Source organism: Dunckerocampus dactyliophorus, chromosome 1 (assembly GCF_027744805.1).
Source record: "Dunckerocampus dactyliophorus isolate RoL2022-P2 chromosome 1, RoL_Ddac_1.1, whole genome shotgun sequence".
Taxonomy (NCBI): Eukaryota; Metazoa; Chordata; class Actinopteri; order Syngnathiformes; family Syngnathidae; genus Dunckerocampus; species Dunckerocampus dactyliophorus.
The window spans coordinates 26,525,736-26,545,058 of NC_072819.1; the positions used below are offsets into that span (position 1 = coordinate 26,525,736).

The 19,323-nt window shown below is 42.1% G+C and overlaps 1 protein-coding gene across 3 annotated transcripts in view; it reads right to left on the reverse strand.

Annotated features, from left to right (window-relative positions):
• The window catches only part of LOC129190036 (forkhead box protein J3-like), a 148,678-nt gene that overhangs the window by 11,740 nt on the left and 117,615 nt on the right, over positions 1 to 19,323 (reverse strand). For all 3 annotated transcript variants that reach the window (XM_054792390.1, XM_054792471.1, XM_054792556.1), the window contains 3 exons: positions 11,013 to 11,217; positions 8,146 to 8,355; positions 6,968 to 7,069 (listed from right to left, as the gene is read on the reverse strand). In XM_054792390.1, the coding sequence (XP_054648365.1) occupies positions 6,968 to 7,069; positions 8,146 to 8,355; positions 11,013 to 11,217 (517 nt within the window). The remainder of the gene's footprint in view (positions 1 to 6,967; positions 7,070 to 8,145; positions 8,356 to 11,012; positions 11,218 to 19,323) is intronic.

Genomic DNA, 19,323 nt, shown 5'->3' on the forward strand with positions numbered 1-19,323 from the left:
AAGTCACGTCCAGCATAACCTCATTACTACTCCAACACAACTCACATGTTGCTCGATTGATATGATGAATCCTCACTGCTGTGCTATATCTATTCACAGCAAATGTGTAGAGCTTGTGTTTGGTCCCAGTGGAGGCAGCAGGAGAGGTTCCTGCTCTCTGAAGCCCATCCAGGCTTGGTGGATGGCATTATGGTGGTGTGAGACAGGTCAAGTGCAACAGGAGAGAGAGAGCAAAACAGAGAGAGGTGATGAAGGCTGTGTGTGTGTTATGGGACCAGCTGTCATCATCCATCGTGCCTGGGTGTTGCCAGCTTTGTGCACTGACCGGGATAAGAGGCTGTTACTGAGACGGAGTCTAATTAGATTATTCATATTGCACAATTGGGATAGAGGGATATGGTGTGTGTGTGTGGGTGTGTGAGAGAGAGAGAGAGCGAGAGAGAGAGAAGTAGAAACAAAAAATATTGCGACCTCTCAGATGCAGGCTAATAACTTTTATTAGGCCAGCATCATTACAATGTTATAGTATTGCGCCTCAAGGGCAAGACTATATGAAAACACAGAATGAAATCATCATCATAAAATCAAAATGAACTAATCAGATTGTCTGTGAATATTCAAATGTACCCAGGTCATTGTATGCTCAGAGCATTTAATCGATTGCAACTAGACAGATTGTCTCAGAAGACGTTTTGCCTCTCATTTGAGCAGGCTTCAACAGTTTGTGGTCAAAGATTAGACAGGACAGGTCTAGCATGAGGTAGAAGCACACTCCAACCAAGACTGGTTTCACTAGTTTGTGGTTCAAAACGAGTTGTCAAGACAATGCAGTGAGACCTCTGCCTGACAACAACAGTATTTTGGGTGGAATTACCTGCATTATTATTATATTCTATTATCATGATTTTTTAAATGATATTTCATTATCTATTATTTTATTATTAAGGTCATGGACGCACCTGAAAACCAAAAGTGGCTGTGTCGTGTTTGCAATTTGTCAGTGGCTAAATAATTGAAACTTTTAGGAAGTGATTAAAGGACAGCATTGTACAGTATGTGTGGGACAGAAGGTGCCACAGCCCTCTGTTCAGAGATGGTTTTTCAACCTTAACTTAGATGGCTTCCCTCAGTTTCAAACCATCTGTCTTTGTCCAGAATATGTACATTTTTGTCCTCAAAAGAGTACTGTTTAACTTTGTCTTAGTTTTTTCTACAAAATATAATTGTGCAGACTTGGCTGACAAACTATTATTCAAATGGCTTGCATCTTAACAGTTTCATTTTTAGGCAATTTGTATAGCCTAGTGGTGTATATGTAATTTTTGATTTGGCGTACGGGGCACAAAATATTAAGTCCAGTGAACTTTACGTGACTGGAAATGTTTGATTAATTACATTAATTTATTTGCTGGAACGGAGGATTTCTGAAGGATCTGTTGAGTGACTCCTAGAGACTCCAGGGGAGCAGAAAATTGAGAAAAAAAAAAAGTAAATGCTTAAGTGGACACAATAATATAGCATGTCATGAAGACTGTCTACTGTACAGCTGAGTTGAGTGAGTTGGGGTACTGTATACAGCAATGTTTTTCAACCTTTTTTGCAACCAAGGCACATTTTTTTTTTAAAAACCACGGGGCACACCACCAGCCGAAAATGCTAACAAATGAACTCTGTAGCCTACATTGGCAATATAAAGTTGTTCTCATCACAATGTCCGTGTAGGAATCAAATAAAGAAAAATAAAAAGTATTTTAGAATCCTTCACATTTCTACTCACTCAGTGTGAAACCCGGGCCTGTTTGGATGAACACAGAGCTAATATCCTGGCAGGAATTGAAAAAAGACACACCCGACGCTCTTACTCAACAACTCTCTTTTGGAGATGGTGTTTAAGCTTACTTGTGACCAGAGCATTGTTGGATAGCTTTTCACCACACACCAAGCACAACGTAGTCGTTTCCTTGCATCACCAGTGAAAGTAAATCCAAATGAAAGACAGCTAGTACTGCCTCGAGCAAGAGATTTCGCTTCAGCTATCCATCCGTCTTTGCTTTCTTTTGACCTCCACTCATACTTGGACCCTACCACTTCCACATGGCATGGGAGGGGAAGCTCTTTTCACTATGTTATGCCGGACATGCCATGGCGGACTCCATGCAGTGTGAAGGTAATCTAATCCAAGTCATGTCTCATCAATTTAACATTACTGGCTCCAAGTCACAAAAGCACTACATAACTTGTCTTTCAATATTTTGTGACTAATATTAGTCCATAGTCAACCACAAAACAGCGATCATTTATTAATTAACTCATTTAAAAAAAAACGCAGTAGCGTGAGGGACCGTTGTTTGAACCGCAATGTAGCGAGTGATGACTGTAGTCAACATTACATTCGTATTATCCAATATTGTAGATATAATCAGATAAAATACGTCTTTACAGACAGTTTACCTTGTAGAGGAGCAGAATCAATGACAGACAGGAAGTGACGTCGGGGGTTTTAGGTGTGTTTTAGCTTGTTGCGGGCTATGGCACACAATATGACAACAACCCAAGTTGTGATTATGATTGAAGCAATGCAGCGTTATGTGTTATGTACAATACATGGATAACTGATCCGCATGTGCATGCGCAGAACGCCGCTCTATCACCGCTCGCATCACCGCTAAACCAACATTCGCTACCGTTAAATCAAGGCTAAAGCAACGCTGGCTTCAGCGGTGTTTTCCACGCATTTTCTGTGTGGAGTTTGCATGTTCTCCCAGCGTGTGCGTGGGTTTTCTCCGGGTACTCCGGTTTCCTCCCACATTCCAAAAACATGCATGTTAGGTTAATTGGCGACTCTCAATTGTCTATAGGTATGAATGTGAGTGTGAATGGTTGGTTGTCTATATGTGCCCTGTGATTGGCTGGCGACCAGTCCAGGGTGTACCCCGCCTGTCGCACAAAGTCAGCTGGGATAGGCTCCAGCATGCCCCCACGACCCTAATGAGTATAAGCGGCATAGAAGATGGATGAATGGACGTTATTAATGTTTGAAAAACCATGACAGAGTGAGCGAACGATGTTTGAATCATGATGTAACAAGGGAGGACTGTAGTATAAGTGAAGTATAACCGTACATTGCAAATATGTAGCCTGTGTTGTGGCAGGTGTTGTGGACCCCAGAGCAGAGACAACAAAAAGTGGTTTAAAAAAAAAGTATTTTCATAACAGAATGTGCTCACAGAGTAGCCTCCTTCTGGAGTCTAAAAGCGCCTTCACTGTGAATGCCTCTTGACCATCGATCACACGTGTAGGAGTGGGGGGCACCACTGGAAGACTAAGCTGGCAGCTGGCAACTGGCTTGAGGCTGGAGCCATGGAAGACTGGGTTGACCTTGAGAGTGGGAGGCAGGGGGGGGTTGGAAACCATATGCAGTCTTGAAAGGAGACATACCTGTTGCGGAGCAGACGAGGGTGTTATGGGCATACTCGATCCAGGGGAGATGAGTGGAACAGGCAGAAGGGTGGTGATGGCACATGCAGCGCAGCATGGCCTCTAGGTCCTGGTTAGCATGCTCTGTTTGGCTGTTGGACTGGGTATGATGACCAGAAGATAGGCTCGCTGAAGCTCCCACTGCCTTGCAGAAGTTCCTCCAGACTTGGGAGATGAACTGCGGCTCTCTGTCAGACACCAAGTCAGAGAGTGTGCCATGAATGCGGAAAATGTGCTTAATGAGCAGTTTCCACAGATGAGGGGACCTTAGGCAGGGTGATGAAGTGAGTCATCTTTGAGAATCGGTCCACCACCGTCAAAACCACAGTGTTTCCCCTGCGGGGAAGGCCAGTGACAAAGTCCAAGGAGATGTGAGACCGGGGTCGGACGAGTAGGGGCCGCAACAGTCCTGCAGGAGGCCGATGGGACACTTTTCCGCGGGCAGAGACGGAGCAAGCAGCGACAAATTCCTTCATACTTGCGCTCATAGACGGCTACCACTGGGTCGAACTGGGTACGACTCACGCCCGAATGACAAGTAATCTTGGATTCGTGACCCCACTGCAACACCTCGGACCTGAATTTGGCAGGGATGAACCGCTTCTCCAGAGGACACCCCTCAGGTATTGTGGCGCGTCCAGCTGCGTCTGTCACCCTTCTCTCCATCTCCTGCTGGAGAGACCCAACTACCCGGCTCACAGGTATGACTGGTGTCATCTTTGGCAAAGCTGTGGATTCTGGAGAGGGCGTCAGGCTTAATGCTGCGGGAACCAGGTCTGTATGTGATGGTGAAGTTGAAACGGGAAAAAAACAGGGCCCACCGTGCTTGGCAGGAATTGAGTCTCTGTGTTGAGCGGACGTAGGCGAGGTTCTTGTGGTCCGTGATGACCAGAAACAGGCCACCGCACCCTCCAGCCGATGTTTCCACTCCTGCAACACGAGAACGATGGCCAACATTTGTCTGTTACCCACATTGTAGTTCCCCTCTGCTGCTGTGAGGCAACGCGAGATGAATGCACATGGGTGAAGCTTCTTGTCGACTGAGGAGCACTGGGACAGGATCGCTCCCACTCCTGAATCGGATTTGTCCACTTCAACAAAAAATTGGACACCAGGGGGAGAACAGGAGCACTGGTAAATAATTTTTGAGCAACACAAAGGCGCTTTCCACCTCTGGGCACCAAATAAACGGAACCTTAACAGATGTACAGTAAACCTTGTCAGAGGTGCAGCCTTGGCATTGTAGTCGCAAATGAATCGCCTGTAAAGAGAGAGAAGACCAGTTGACCACCGCCTGGATCTTGGCGGGATCTGCACGAAGCTGACCCTTCTCCACTATGAACCCCAGAAACGAGATGGAAGAAGAGTAGAACTTGCACTTTTTGGCTTTTACGAAGAGACAATTCTCCAATAAACGCTGTTAGAACTATACGGATGTGTTGGGTATCTTCCTGGATGTTTTTGGAAAAAAACAAGATGTCATCTATTTAAACAAAACAAAAATGATTTACCATGTCGCGGAGGACATTGTTGATGAGGCTTTGAAAAACTGCCAGGGCATTAGTGAGGCCTGTTTCGACCAATGGTTGTGGAGCCATAGCCAAGGGGGCCTTAATACTACTGGACTGAGAAGGCATGATAAAGAAACGAATAGTCTTGTGGTGATTACTGGACAGGCGTAAACTGAGGGATTCGGTCTGGTGCGTGAAGACCGCCATGAGGCGCCCATCGAATGAAAGAACCTCCTTTGTTGAGGTAAGTACGTCTAACTTAGAGTGAAGATTAGCAAAACCAGAGTCCAAAAAGCAATCTTCAGCCCCTGAGTCAATGAGAGCAGAAACCTCAATTTTCTGTCCATTACCTGATATGGAACCCAGTAGCTGAAGTGGAGCTGACGAGGCAGCAGACTGACATGATGAGGCCTGGACGGTGGGAGAGTTGGTAGCTCTGGAAGGAGGAATAGGGCATCTGTGGATGTGATGAGAAGGTTCTTCGCAGTAGAGGCAGAGGCGGAATTTAAGCTGACGAGCACTTTCCGTTGACGCGAGCCGGCGTCCTCCCAGCTACATAGGGATGTCGGTAGGAGGAGGCTATGGAAGGGCTACTTTCGAGCTGTCGATGCCGTGCCCCGATGGTACCATCCTGGGAAGAGGTCCTTTGATCTTTGTAATCTGACCTGCTTCTCTATCCGCCTGGCCAGAGCAATGAAGTCATCAAGATCCCTCGAGATGTCCAAGGGAATCAGGTGGGTCTTGAGTTCTGCCGTGAGTCCCAGGAAGAAGGCGCCCAGAAGAGCCAGGGCATTCCAGTCACTATCAGCGGCAAGTGTGAGGAACTCGATGGCGTAGTCCACCACACTATGCAGGAGGGAATGTGTTGCCAAGATTTGTTCGATGGCTTTTGAAATTGACTGACAAGTCTCACAAACAGGAGAACAACGAGTCCACTCTGCGGTGGCCCAGGCTCCAGCCCTACTGCTGAGATGGGACATGACGAAAACCACTTTTGCTCGCTCTGAGTGAAATGCAGCAGCTTGTAGCTCAAAATGGAGTTCACATTGCTTGAGGAAGGTACATACTATACATCGAAGTTGGCAGAGAAGCGTTCCGGTCAAGATAGTTCAGGGCAAGGTGCAGGGAGGTTGACCTCAGCTGCGGCAGCGGTGTCGTGGCGTGGACCGGTGGAGCTTTTTGCTGGAGAGGGTGGAGGAAGTGGAGACGCCATCTTGGAGGGAGCTTAGCAAACTATGAATCTGTTTCCACAGCCTGCATACGAGACGCCTGGCACTCAAACATTCCTTGGATGCTGGCGCCCAGTAAATTAATTATTCTGCTTGTTGTTCAATCCACTGGGCTTGCTTGTGAAGCGCCAGCTTCAAAGGGCGCGTCTCTGCGGGGTCCGTGTTTGCACAGGTGCCAGGTGTTGTGGACCCCAGAGCAGAGACAAAACGAAGTGGTGTTAAAAAAAAAAAAAAGAAAGAAGGTATTTTAATAACAACAAAAGTTACTCACAGAGGAGGGAAAACAAAGTACAACAAAAGACCCCGTTGAAAAGGTCACCGGGAATCTAACAAAGTACAAACCAAAGAACAAAGTAGCAAATTAAAAAAAAATACAAAAATGCTGAACAACTTACTGAAGTTACTCAGTTGACAGCAGGGAATAAAGGTTAGTAAGAAAGACTAGCGCACGTGGCATGAGAACACAAAGCATGCACAAGGCTGGTGAGGTAAGACAAAAATCTGGCAAGGAACTGGCTAGACAGCATGGCTTAAGAAGGCCTGATGACTAATTGGATGCATCTGTGCTGCCAGATGAGCAGCAGAGCTGCAACGAGACAACAGAGGGCAGCAGACCAAGCAGAGTGCAAATCTAGACGTCTGTGTGAGTCATAACATTATGAAGAGACTTCAGTGGTTAGTGTCCCATAGTGTGCCATATAAAATACTATCTAATATACTATATACTGCATATTAGTGTGAATGTGTTACCTTGAAATGGGGAGAGGTCTACATCAGCCCAATTGTAGCTAGTAGCAATGCGGCAGCTCTCCTTCAGCCAGTCCAGATTTGGGTACCAATCTGAAGACATGCCTGGAAGAAATACACACAATTACACACGTGAAGTGAAATAATTCTACTAAAAGTGTTTCCCTTAACTAGAAACAATCAAAATTACTTCAAATGGTTTGAACTATGGATGGTATACAGCCACTTTGGTTTTCTGCAAACATGAGCCTGAGTACAGTACAACAATACACCACAAGGTGGCGCAGCCGCACAAAAAATGTTCCAGCTACAGCGCTGCCTTTGTGCACAATAATGAGGTTAAGATCCTTTCCACTGACTCAAAGAAAACAATAGATTCTCAGACCTCAGATCAAAGACAGGCGGATTGCTTATATTCATCCTCAGCTTGGAGGAGAGAATCATAAACTGAGACATTTAATGTCAACACAGAAAAGAAAAGTGGGGGAGGACATGAATAGAACAAGTGGTGGTGAATGCCTCCTCAGCTGTATGCTTTCTGGTTATACAAGTATGAAGCTCTCTGACAGATGGACGAGTGCAATCTAAAAGCAATGAGAGCGTGTGCAGACAGACAGTCTTGTTTTTGAGACCAAACCGATGCATCCAAATGAAGGTAAAATTACTGCTTGGCATTGTGGGGCATCAATATCCATTAAATATGAAACATAATCTATAGTGTGCACTGGCAGGCTGTGTTGCTTTTACGAGAATCAGTAAAAAGATATGAAGGAGAAGAGGAGAAGAAGGTAGCTTCTGTTGCACATCCATGGATCGCTTCCATTTTCTTCATTTTGGCTCATTAATGTGACTGACTTGTAACTCTGTGGCTCTGAAAGATGGCAAAGTGACTTGAGTTAATGGCGTAGTTAATTGCTATAAGTGAAGAATTATGAACAATGGAGGTAGATTTGCATTTTTGCCAATGTCATGCATGTTCTGGCAATGTTAGCCTTTTGCTGTTGATTCAATGAAGTTCAATTTGTATGCATTAATCATGTATAAAAATTATCTCGTTAATGTGGCCCACGATGAAGTATAGAGTTTTGAACATTAGTTGAAAACTGTGTCCATCAGAGCAGCAAAAATTAACATATTCTATGTCAGACATCCTTCAAGAATCCAATCCTTGTCCTCCTTACCCGTGGTCGGGCAGCTCTGTCCACCATGACTCTGGTGGGAGAGGGACGGGTGCTGTGCGCCATGGCTGGAGAGGTGCTGCTGAGGGTGGTGTGGATGGTGGTGGTTGTGTTGGTGATGGTGGCCGACACCGTTTCCCGTACGAGGTGAGTGCTGATAGGAACAGGCGGTCCTTGCCTGCTGGTTGGAGTCGCCTGGCATCCCCATCAAAGCTGTAAGGAACAAGAAGATAACGTATCACAGGTGAGGATATTGAACAACAGTGAAAACAAGAACAATAACTATAAATTGAGGCTGTCAAAAATAGTGCGTTAATGGTGTTAATTAATTAATTTAATTAATTATGTAAAATGTTTTTGCGTAATTAACGCATACGCATCATGGCAAGCCACGGCTCCCTGTTATGACTACAGGTGGTGTCACAGTGTAGCTCCCCGCAGAGTCACAAAGTCTGACACTCTTTTATAACTTTATTCTGACCTGAACACATCAACAGCAGTGCAATCCAACACCATATATGTGTCTCCAACTCCAAACAAACACGTCTCTAGTCCATTCGTCATTCATCACAGACCGCGAGATGCATTCATGGACACTCCGAACATCACAACAACATCTTTCTTATGCGAGTATGTGTAGTTTAAATAAACAAAAATGCAAACAAAAACATTAAGTAGATATTCTTGTCACTCACTTTGTAACTCTTAATGCAAAGTACAATTTGCAGCATTTAAGTATGCTTGGAAATCCAGGAAAATTCACTCAAAACGTGAATTCATCTTATATGACGTGGTGTCTTTGAACGCAACTCCTCATTGCTCATAATAACACAGTTGAAGCCTGATCCAAATATTCTGCTATTAAAGAAACTAGTGTTAGGTAAATAGATTTTCAGACATAACAAAAATTGGTGCCATGAATAGCGTCTGTACCCTGCCGATGCTTAACAGTTTATAATTGACAGATGAAATCACAAAAACCTTGAAACTGAGTTAATTACACCTAAATAAGTTGTATATATCTATTTTTCCCTCTCCAAACTCTCCTGCTAGCTTCACAATGACAAGCTCCTCCGATTTCAGCACATTTCCATTGTTCACTTGCAACGGACGCTAACAAGCTAAATGCTAAATGTACAATCCAGTTTTAAGCCCTGAATATGCTTGGCAAAATATGGAGATTAAAAATATGATGCATATGGAGATTGACAAAAGAACACAGCAATATTACCCCCGGTGGTCAAAACTAAAGTTTGCAGGCAGCACTTTACAGCGCTATTCTGAAAAACAGAGGAATGTAAATGGCTGAGACTGCATTACTTTAGAAAGCCACTTGTTTTGTCAACATTTTTGATATGCAACAATAATGTAATTAATTTGAATGAAAATACCTCAAAGTGAGGGCTTTTCTCAGCAATATTGGGATGAGATTAAGAAAGAAATTACATCAATTAAATACAGTTCATAATTAATTAATCTCTCATTTTTTTAATCTCTCGACACCACTAATTATTACCACAAATACGATCAAAACGTCTCTGTAAATTTGAGTCTTTTCGCCTCTTGACTGCTAGTTTCCTCTCATCGCTGATGCGAGCTGTCTCGACTGCACTGTCAACTGACCTCGTCAACGACCACTGAAGTGAAACGAGAGGACGGCAGCTCTTTTTGTCACTGTAAAGTTCATAAAGACCACCATGAGTCTGAGAGTGTCGTCAACTGGGTATTTTCACAACTGCCAACAGGGAGTTGTTTTGCTTTACCTGCCTATAAACACTTTTTTATATTCAGTCTTTTATCCCCTCTGCTCTCTGCCAACTCATCCGTTTATCGCCATCTTTTAAAGTCCCTTCGTCGTGTTTCATCCATTTTTTACTACCCAATGGGAACCCCACATAAACCTAAAGCTTGTTTTGTTTTACTCATTTATTCTATGTATTGTGAGTGATTCGTTTTATGTCACCATGTCATTCAAGGACAAATAAATGCCATATTTGATTTTAACAGTTTGTTTTATAGGTGCTGTTATTGTATACCCAATGGGATATATTTATGTATAGTGGTTTGTCTGCCACAGGTATTTTTGTGTACAGAACCCCAGAATCTCCCTAGAATCAATTTTCTTGATCAGCACAGTTCTCCATCTTATTTCTGTGCTTTATCTAATGAGGTATTCCTCCATCACCATCATCATCATCATCATCATCCTCATCATCCTCTCTTTTCTGCATGTGCATCCCTGACCACAAATTGAAGGAGACCTTGTCTGAGGGAGAATCCAGGCAGCAGTTGTGGAGCTCAGCAGAGCGCATCAATCTCCTCTAAACAAGAAGATGCATGCCGCTGGAGGAAGTGGGGGAGAAAGGGGGGATGTTATCAGAGGATGGCGGGATGGTAAGGAGGCCCAAGTGGGAGGAGGCCGGGTGACCTGAAAGCTTCAGGAAGCAATTAGCGAGATGCTTTACAAACTTTAGAAGCAATCTAATTAGCTGCTATCAAAGCTGCAGATGTGTTTGTCTTTTTTCTCGCCTTCCGATGAATTCTTCGTTCTTAATTGCCTTTGCTCGTTTGACTGAGCGGGCCGTAAAATGCAGATATGCGGAACAGCAGATTGTTTGTTTATTAAAATACAATAGAGGCAGGGGTGGCGTGTGTGAGCTGGGAGGTTAATGCAGTGCTGTGAAAGCAATATTAAAGTTGCACATCAATTTCAGGAGCTTAAGCTTGACAGTTAATTATGTGCAGGAAGCTTGACATGCAGGGCTTTTTTTCATGCTCTTCTTCTGTGAATGAGTGTAAGTGCAGACGTTGGACTGGCAAACATGAACAGATAAGTGTAACCTGCCAACAACACGAGGACTGACACCCACCCTGCTGCGAGAAAGACTGCTCAAAGACGCACTTATACAGGATGCGGAAGGACCCGCTCAGGTCCTCAAAGTCCGAGAAGCAGAGGTGCTTGTCCCGTGATTCGGGGACGGGTAGATCGTACTGGGGTTTTGGGGGAGGAGGCGCAGGCTGGGGAGGCTGCTGGAGACTCAGGGACTGGGACGACGGCTCGGAGTGACTACTAACCTGTGGTACATAGAGAAAGGAAAGATGTTAGTACCGATGTTAGTTTTTGGATAAAATCCAACAAACTAAAAACATGAGGGAAAACAAATGAAAAAACATCGATCTCCAAACTACTTTTTTTTTCTTTTAAATTGAAACACCAATAAAAACATTTTGTGATGTTTTATTTTCTTTTTATCTGAAAAAAGTATTATTTTGAAGGTTTTCTTTGTATTTAAAAACATGATCACAATTAAATGAAAAGCATGTACCGTTGAACTTATGTTTTCATCATTAATCCGTTCCATAACGTCAGACGGAAACTGAAACGTACTAAAACCAATCCCAAACCAAAATCAATTTTTGTCATAGGAAATCATGTAAATCCAATTACTCTGTTCTAGACACCCACCGATATTAACACATAACATATTTTACAGAGAATAATAGTTTTACATGCACAAAACAAAGTGAAATACATAAAAATTATGAATGAACTGGATAAATAAACATTTAACATTACTTTTACCTTTATTGAAGACTTATCTGTTTCACTCTCGTCCGTTATAAAGTTAAATTTAAAAAGTCTTTGCCCCCTCCCTGATTTCTTTTTTTTTTTTTGCATGTTTGTCACACATAAATGTTTCATCCATCCATCCATTTTCTATGCCGCTTATCCTAATTAGAGTCACGGGGGTATGCTGCAGCCTATCCCAACTGACTTCGGGCGAGAGGCGGGTACACTCTGGACTGGTCGCCAGCCAATCGCATATAGACAAACAACCATTCACACTCACATTCATACCTATGGACAATTTCGAGTCGCCAATTAACCTAACATGCATTTTTTTGGAATGTGCGAGGAAACCGGAGTACCCGGAGAAAAAACACGCATGCACGGAGAACATGGTCAGGTCTTCCCGATCTGCTGACTGAGTGGCCAACATGCTAACCATGCCACCATGTGGCTGTAAATGTTTCAGATAAAAAAAATGTAAATACTCGTCAATGCCAACACAGCTGAACGCAAAATGCAGTTTTTAACTGAAACCTTTCATTATTAAGGGAGAAAAAAAAAGCCCCAGACCATCACACTACCACCACTATGTTTTAGTGTTGGTATGACCCGAATGAGGAGAAGCGGTATTATAGAAAATGGATGGATGGATGATGTTTTTTTTCTGAAATCCTGCGATACTTTTATACTACATATAATCGGACACACACTTCCCAAAAAGTTTAACTTTTCTCTCGTCAGACCACAGAGTATTTTCTCAAAGGTCTTGGGGGTTATCAAGATGTTTTCTGGCAAAATTGAGAAGATCCTGAATGTTATTTTTGTTCCGCAGTGGTTTTTGTCTTTGAACTCTGCCATGCAGGCCGTTTTTGCCCAGTAACTTACTTATGATGGAGTCATGAACACTGACCTTAACTGAGGCAAGTGACGCCTGCAGTTCTTTGGATGAGTCATCACTGTGGTCTTGGGGTAATTTTGGTTGGCTGGCCACTCCTAGGAAGGTTCACCACTGTTCCATGTTTTGGCCATTTGTGCATAACAGCTCTCACTGTGGTTCACTGGAGTCCCAAAGCTTCAGAAATGGCTTTTCCAGATTGATAGATTTCAATTAATCTCAGTTATGTTCACTTTTTTACACAGGGCCATGTAAGTTTGGATTCTTTTCCCCTTTTTTTGTCCCCTTAACAATAAAAAATGTAATTTAAAAACTGTTCAGTTGTGTTGTCATTGCCTAATATTTACACGTGTTTGATGATCTGAAACATTTAAGTGTGACAAACATGCAAAAAAAAAATCAGGAAGGGGGCAAACACTTTTTCACACCACTGTATATACTTGCTCACTTGAACGTTATTATAAACTTAAGAAACATTATCTATAAACACTGGCCCTTCTCACTTTCCGTTATGTGTTACCATTTCCCCTGAACCTATGTTAACTAAGGAACCCTTACATTACAATCCTATCCTAAAAAGACGCTACCTTCGTACTTTGCTACGAGTTCTTTCTTGAATTCAACAGTGTTTCTCACCTTCTTTATGAACGAATGGCACTTGCAACTTTTTTTTTGGAGCCGTGCTAATGACAGTAAATTATAAGCCGCACTGGTGTATAAGCCACACCCACTAAATTTAGAGGGAAAAAATGATTTGTACATTTATTAGTATGCAAACAAGTACCAATATCAGTTTAAAATTTAAAAAAAAAAAAAAAAATCCCATAACTCATTGCGTCTGAGCAAAGCATTTCATTGGAGGACAAGTGACATAGAAAATGGATTGATGGATGGATGGATGGCACTGCAATGCTGCCTCTATCCACCAGAGGGAGCCATAGGAACCCTGAGCCCGAAGGGAGGCTGATATCATTGCAGCGCCCGGCAGGCACCAATTAAGGCTTTGCTCAGACGCAATGCATTATGAGAAAACTTTAAAATGTTTATATTTTTTCATTTTAAACTTGTATTGGTACTTGTTTATTTATTAGGAATACCTTTTGAGTGTTAAGTTGCTATGTGATGAGTTTAGTGTTCTTTGTAAGATGACACCGTGAGTCAGACTGTTATACTGAGTCATCACATCCATTTCCAGTGGGTTGACAAGCTCGACGTGAGTGCACTGATAGCTCGTAATTAGCTCCTGCCAAACAAAGAGCTACCGTTTCCTCACTGACCCGCGAGCGGCACAGTATTTAAACGATTAGTTGTAGTTGTAAAGTAAAGGAGATGTCACAAAATTAGATGGATACTTTGTTAATCTCCAAGAGAAATACATTTTTAGATTAGAACTTGGCCATAAATGATCTGCACCGCCAAAGGGTTCAAAGATTAAGAAAAAGTAGCATCTTATACATCAGAAATTACGGTAAGAGGAAAAAAAGAAGAAAGCAATCATTCTGTGTGTGTTCTATGAACAAATAAACCACACACACACATAATAAAGATGATTAAAGGACTCACTGACCAAAATCTGTCTATGTCGCAGCTCTAAAAGAACCAATATCCATTCTTCAGAGGGTTGAGTCACCAGTGCATGGATACCTTGTTGGGCATTCCACTAGTTTGTTAGGCACATTGATTGGCCGTATAATCACCAAAAAACAAGGTTCCACAGTATCTCAATGTATTTCTTTTTTTGTGAAACAGAAAGAAAAACTGCTTTTGTGACTTGCTTTGTTGCTTTTTATAATCTGAAACATCCGAGGCTGTATGCAGCCATTAGAGGGAAATATAGCTACTAACGTTAGCTATCATTTAATGTACAGCCTATTGTAACAACAACATGAATGTAAATTGTTGATCGCCTCTTTGTGTGTGTGTGTAAGCGCCATGAACTTGTAAGTGAGTTATTTTATAGTCATCCCTCATTTATCGTGGTTATTGTTTCAAGACCTGACCCCAATAAGTACATTTCCGCAAAGTACGATTATATACAAATTAGGCCTGTTAACATTACAGCGTTAACGCCTGTGATTAATCTGAAAATCTTAATGCATTAAAAAAAAAACGCAATTTAATTATCTCACTAAGCTTGACCACAACGTCACCCTGTAGTCGTCCTGCACAGATGTTTTGGTTCCTCGAGTTGAAAGGTGAAAGGCAGGGCAAATGCAGCTAGCAGCGATGAATAAGGAGAAAGAACCAGATCTGCTTCATGGGAAATTTCTGTTTAAAAACGACCAAATAGAAGTCTGGATAAAACCAAAATTGTGTGTACATATTGCGATGATTGTCTTTTCATCAAAGCACAACAAGTCTGAAGTACCACCTTTGGGCAAAGCGTATATTTGCTAACGTTAGCGAGGGTGCTAACAACATGGGATCAAAACGTGGTCATCAAGCTACTCCGGCAGACTGCACCAGGCTCGGACTTACAGTATAAACAAAAACACAACAACTAGGTTAAATAATGCAGTTGCTGAATGGGTTGCAGACCAATCAACATAGTTGAAGACGAGGGGCTTCAAGTCCTCATACAGAAAGCCACAGGTGACCCATTATATAGAACACCTTCAAGGGCAACTGTTGCCACAAGAATTCACGAACTGTATGGAAATGAAAAGGCAACGAAGTTGGACCAGCTGGCCAAAGCTACGTTTGTTGCACTGACGGGTGACTACTGGACAGCAGTAAGCAACCATAACTACCTCAAGGTAACAGCGATTCTGATCGATGATAATTGGCGGCTGCGCTCGGTGTAGTGAAATCGAAGGAAAGACATTCCGCTGAAGCATGTGCTTGTCAGTTTCTTGATGTTGCTAAGGAGTGGGGGATAATAGACAATAGGGACAGATAGTGCTCGAAATATGATGGCAGCAGCCAGGAGTTTACCATACGAGTACTTGCCGTGTGTCGCGCACATATATTGGTCATTGTATTGTCTTTACGTGTACTGTATACCACTGTAGCTGTTAAGTTTTAAAATGCTGGTTTGTTAAGTATTTCTTTATTCAAACAACATACTTCTACTACTTTCATCTCAAAACAAAATTAAAGCCAATTGTAGTGCTTCAATAAATAAAGTCTACTTAATTAAGACCAAGGTAAATGTGTGATTAATCATAGTTAATCACAGAGTAGACATGTGATTAACTTGATTACATTTTTTAATCACTTGACAGCACAGCAAATATTAAACAGCAATGCCCATGCTTGCTATTGAGGATGATGTAGTCACCAATGTAAAATCAATTGCATTATTAATGTAAGATAATTTTATGACACCCTTATTTTGTTTACACAATTATACAAGACATGGCAAACAGTGCTCTTATTTTGAAAGCTGGAAGTGTGTTGTGTGTGTTGAGAAGGTGTCATGACGGCTATAACGAGCTGGGTGCAAGAATAAACGTGCCTCTTGTCTTTTTAACTCGGAACCTGCACATCGTTAGCAGGCATTGTAAAACGTTAGCTTACAATAAAGCGGTAAAACACAACTCGGTGTAAACACTCACCCAGCCTGAGTCGCGCACACACAGCCGCACTAGCATGCTCTGCTGAGCTAAGCTAATTCTGCTAGCTTCCATTCACGCTTATCTCGTAATTGTGCAAAATATAGAATTTGGGGGGTACAATCTGTTCTTTTAAAACACTGCTGGTAGCTAGCTAATGGTGGCATTTTTTTTTGTTTTAAAAAATGTAATTTGGAGCAAGCTGCATACAGTCCCTTTAAAAAAAATCACTTTAGTTTTTTTTTTATATTAAAAGAACATGATATCCAATAAAAGGCATGTGGGGTTTTGTCATAATGTAAAATAAAAATAAAAATAATTTTTGTCCCCGAATTTTGTGATATTTTTCTCCCTTTTTGTCTGAAACATGAAGACATTTTTTTTGTAGTTTTTGTATTAGAAAAACCGTGGTCACTATCCAATGAAAAGCATGTACAGTGGTACCTCGGTTTTCATATGATTCGGTGTTCGACAAAAAATTCTGCCAAAATTTTGCCCCGGTTGTTGTTCACTGTCTCAGTTATCGTACAATATCGAGCGAAACTAACTGTTTTAGCCTTTGGCATGTTGAATCTTGTGGTATTAATAATAAACATGGACAGACTGGTCCCAGCATTGCTTGTTTATTCAGCCATCTCGGATCACACACCCAACACCAAATCTTGCGATATTTAGTTTACACAATGCTACGGTATCCTGTAAGGCACATTCATTTGGCAAATTCAAAAGAGAATGTTACACAAACTAGTCAGTGTATCCACGTATCATTCCACAGACACGAGTGCCTAAACAAAGAATCGCACTCGGTGACTCAGCCTTGTCGTGTTATTATTACAGTGCGTGAGTCCAACAGTGTTTGATATAAGTCTTTATTACAAAATGTGCTCTAAACTCCCACCCAGAAGTCACTGTCCGCAGCTCCGTTGCCCCTCTATGATGCCAAAGAAAGTTGCAAGTGCCAGAACTTTGATAAGGAAGATGAAAACTCCCATTCATTTCCATATGCACCAACGAATGATGTTAAATATTCATTTCTCAATTTCATTCTTAATTTATATGTATTTCGCATTGTTTTCTGCATGTAAAACTTATTTTTCTCTATAAAATGATTTGTGTTCATATTTTTGCGTGTCTGGAACGGATTAATTGGATTACATTGTTTCAGATGGGAAAGACTGTTTCAGTTTTCATACAATTCTGTTTTAGACCGACCCTTTGGAACGCATTAATAACGAAAACCAAAGTACCACTGGATCTCCAAGGTTTGTACTTTATTTATACACAACACTTTTTTTTTGGGCTCCAAATTATGATGTTTTTTTTATCTGAAAAAGTGTAAAGTATAACTAATAGATGGCTCACACCAACAAACGCACGTTTTTTCTCCATCCAAATGCAGGCTATCTTCCTTCACTCTGTCCCTTCATCCCTGCTGTCATCTTCCTCAACATCCACCCATCCAATACTTTGCTTTGATCCCTTTCAAATTACTCTAGCATGACGCATCTTGCTCACATCCACCAATAATGGTGGACTTCTAGGATGTCCGCGAGCTTCTTTGCCACCAGTAATCACCATCAGTCAGGAGGGGATCGCCAACGACAGGTAATGAGGCACAACTAACCCTTGAGCCCCAAGTCGGAACTGGACCACAGATGAGGTGTGAAATTACGGCGGTGGAGAGGGCGAGAGGGTGGATTGTGTGGTGCAAGGAGAAGGAAAACAAAAAGCTGTCCTTGTGAAATCAGAGGTTAACAAGACGAGATTGTGCCGACCTTTGCTAATGCGGGTCTGGAGGTGAGCGGGGAAAAGTGATTGATGGTAAAAAGGTGAGCAACTGTTAGAAGGGAAATATAAGGGACAGCCTCACTGCGCCTGTACTAATGATGTGCTGGTTTAAGTGTTATGGGACTGTGACTCGCCTTTTGTGACAGGTTGTGACATATCACAACCTTGGTGGCCAACATGCTGTATTGCAGTGTCTTGCACTGGGATTATAGTATGCTACATCCCAATGTTGTGATATTTATTTATATATTAAAAACAACAAATTAATACGACAGGTAAAACGCTAAACAGCAAAATGGTGATGTAAACAGATCAAACCAGTGACTTACCTAACGCATCCTTGGTTCAGCATGTACAATTCCAGTCAGACGTTGAAAGACACTCACCATGTCTTATTAATTTTGGAGTTGTGATGATTTATTTCAACAGTTCTTCTACTAGGTCGATACGATCATGGACATGGTAATATGATACAATGTACCAGAGGTGGGAGAATGTGTTTTGCAAAGTCTCAAGTAAGTTTCAATTCAAGTCTTAAGTAAAGACGTGCAAGTCAAATCAGGTCTAGTCGCAACTCAAAACACGACTGGTCAAGTCAAGTCGGAAGTAATAGACTTGGAATTTTTGGAGTCCTAAACACTGTTCCGTGTTTACCAAATAAAATGCCATTTTAGCAATGTATTCAATTTGACAAATACAGTAAATGCATTTTGAATTGTTTTGTTTTTTAAATAAAATAAGACAAGTGAGTGTGACAAGACATCGCATTCTGGATTTAGTCAATGCACAGAAAGGTAAACCACACCCTTGTTTGTTCTTAAACCTAGTTGGACGTTAATAGATGCATTCAATGAGGCAGATTCTGTTGGAAAATATGTTTTCTTGCTGGAAATTACATACCGTAAAGCACCGTGTATAAACCGCACCCGTGTATTAACCGCACCCCCATTTTCAGGCTCATAGCATGGAAAAAAAAAAATTGTTCATAAATGCTTGCCAACTCTTTCAACTCAAATCAACATGCGTAAAGGTACTACGCAATTTCAAAAAGAAGAAAGGAGAAATCTGCCGTCCATTAATTCATCTGCAATGGAATTCATGTAAGAAAAGTTTGCCGTCAACTTGCCAATGATGTCCGCTCTCCAACGCCGGATGACTGACTCGTCCACACCGTGCTGCTGTCCTGCTGCCCGGTTCCCAAACTCTTCTGCATACCGTCAGACGGAGAGTTTGAACGCTGCGGTGAAAGATCGTCGTGGCATTTTGAGAGGGTACAGGCCCGGTCACACCGCCTGAACTTTGCTGTAGCATCCCTTGAGCGGTAGGAAGAGGGGGCCGAATTTCCACAACGCTCGTCACAAAATGGGAAAAAA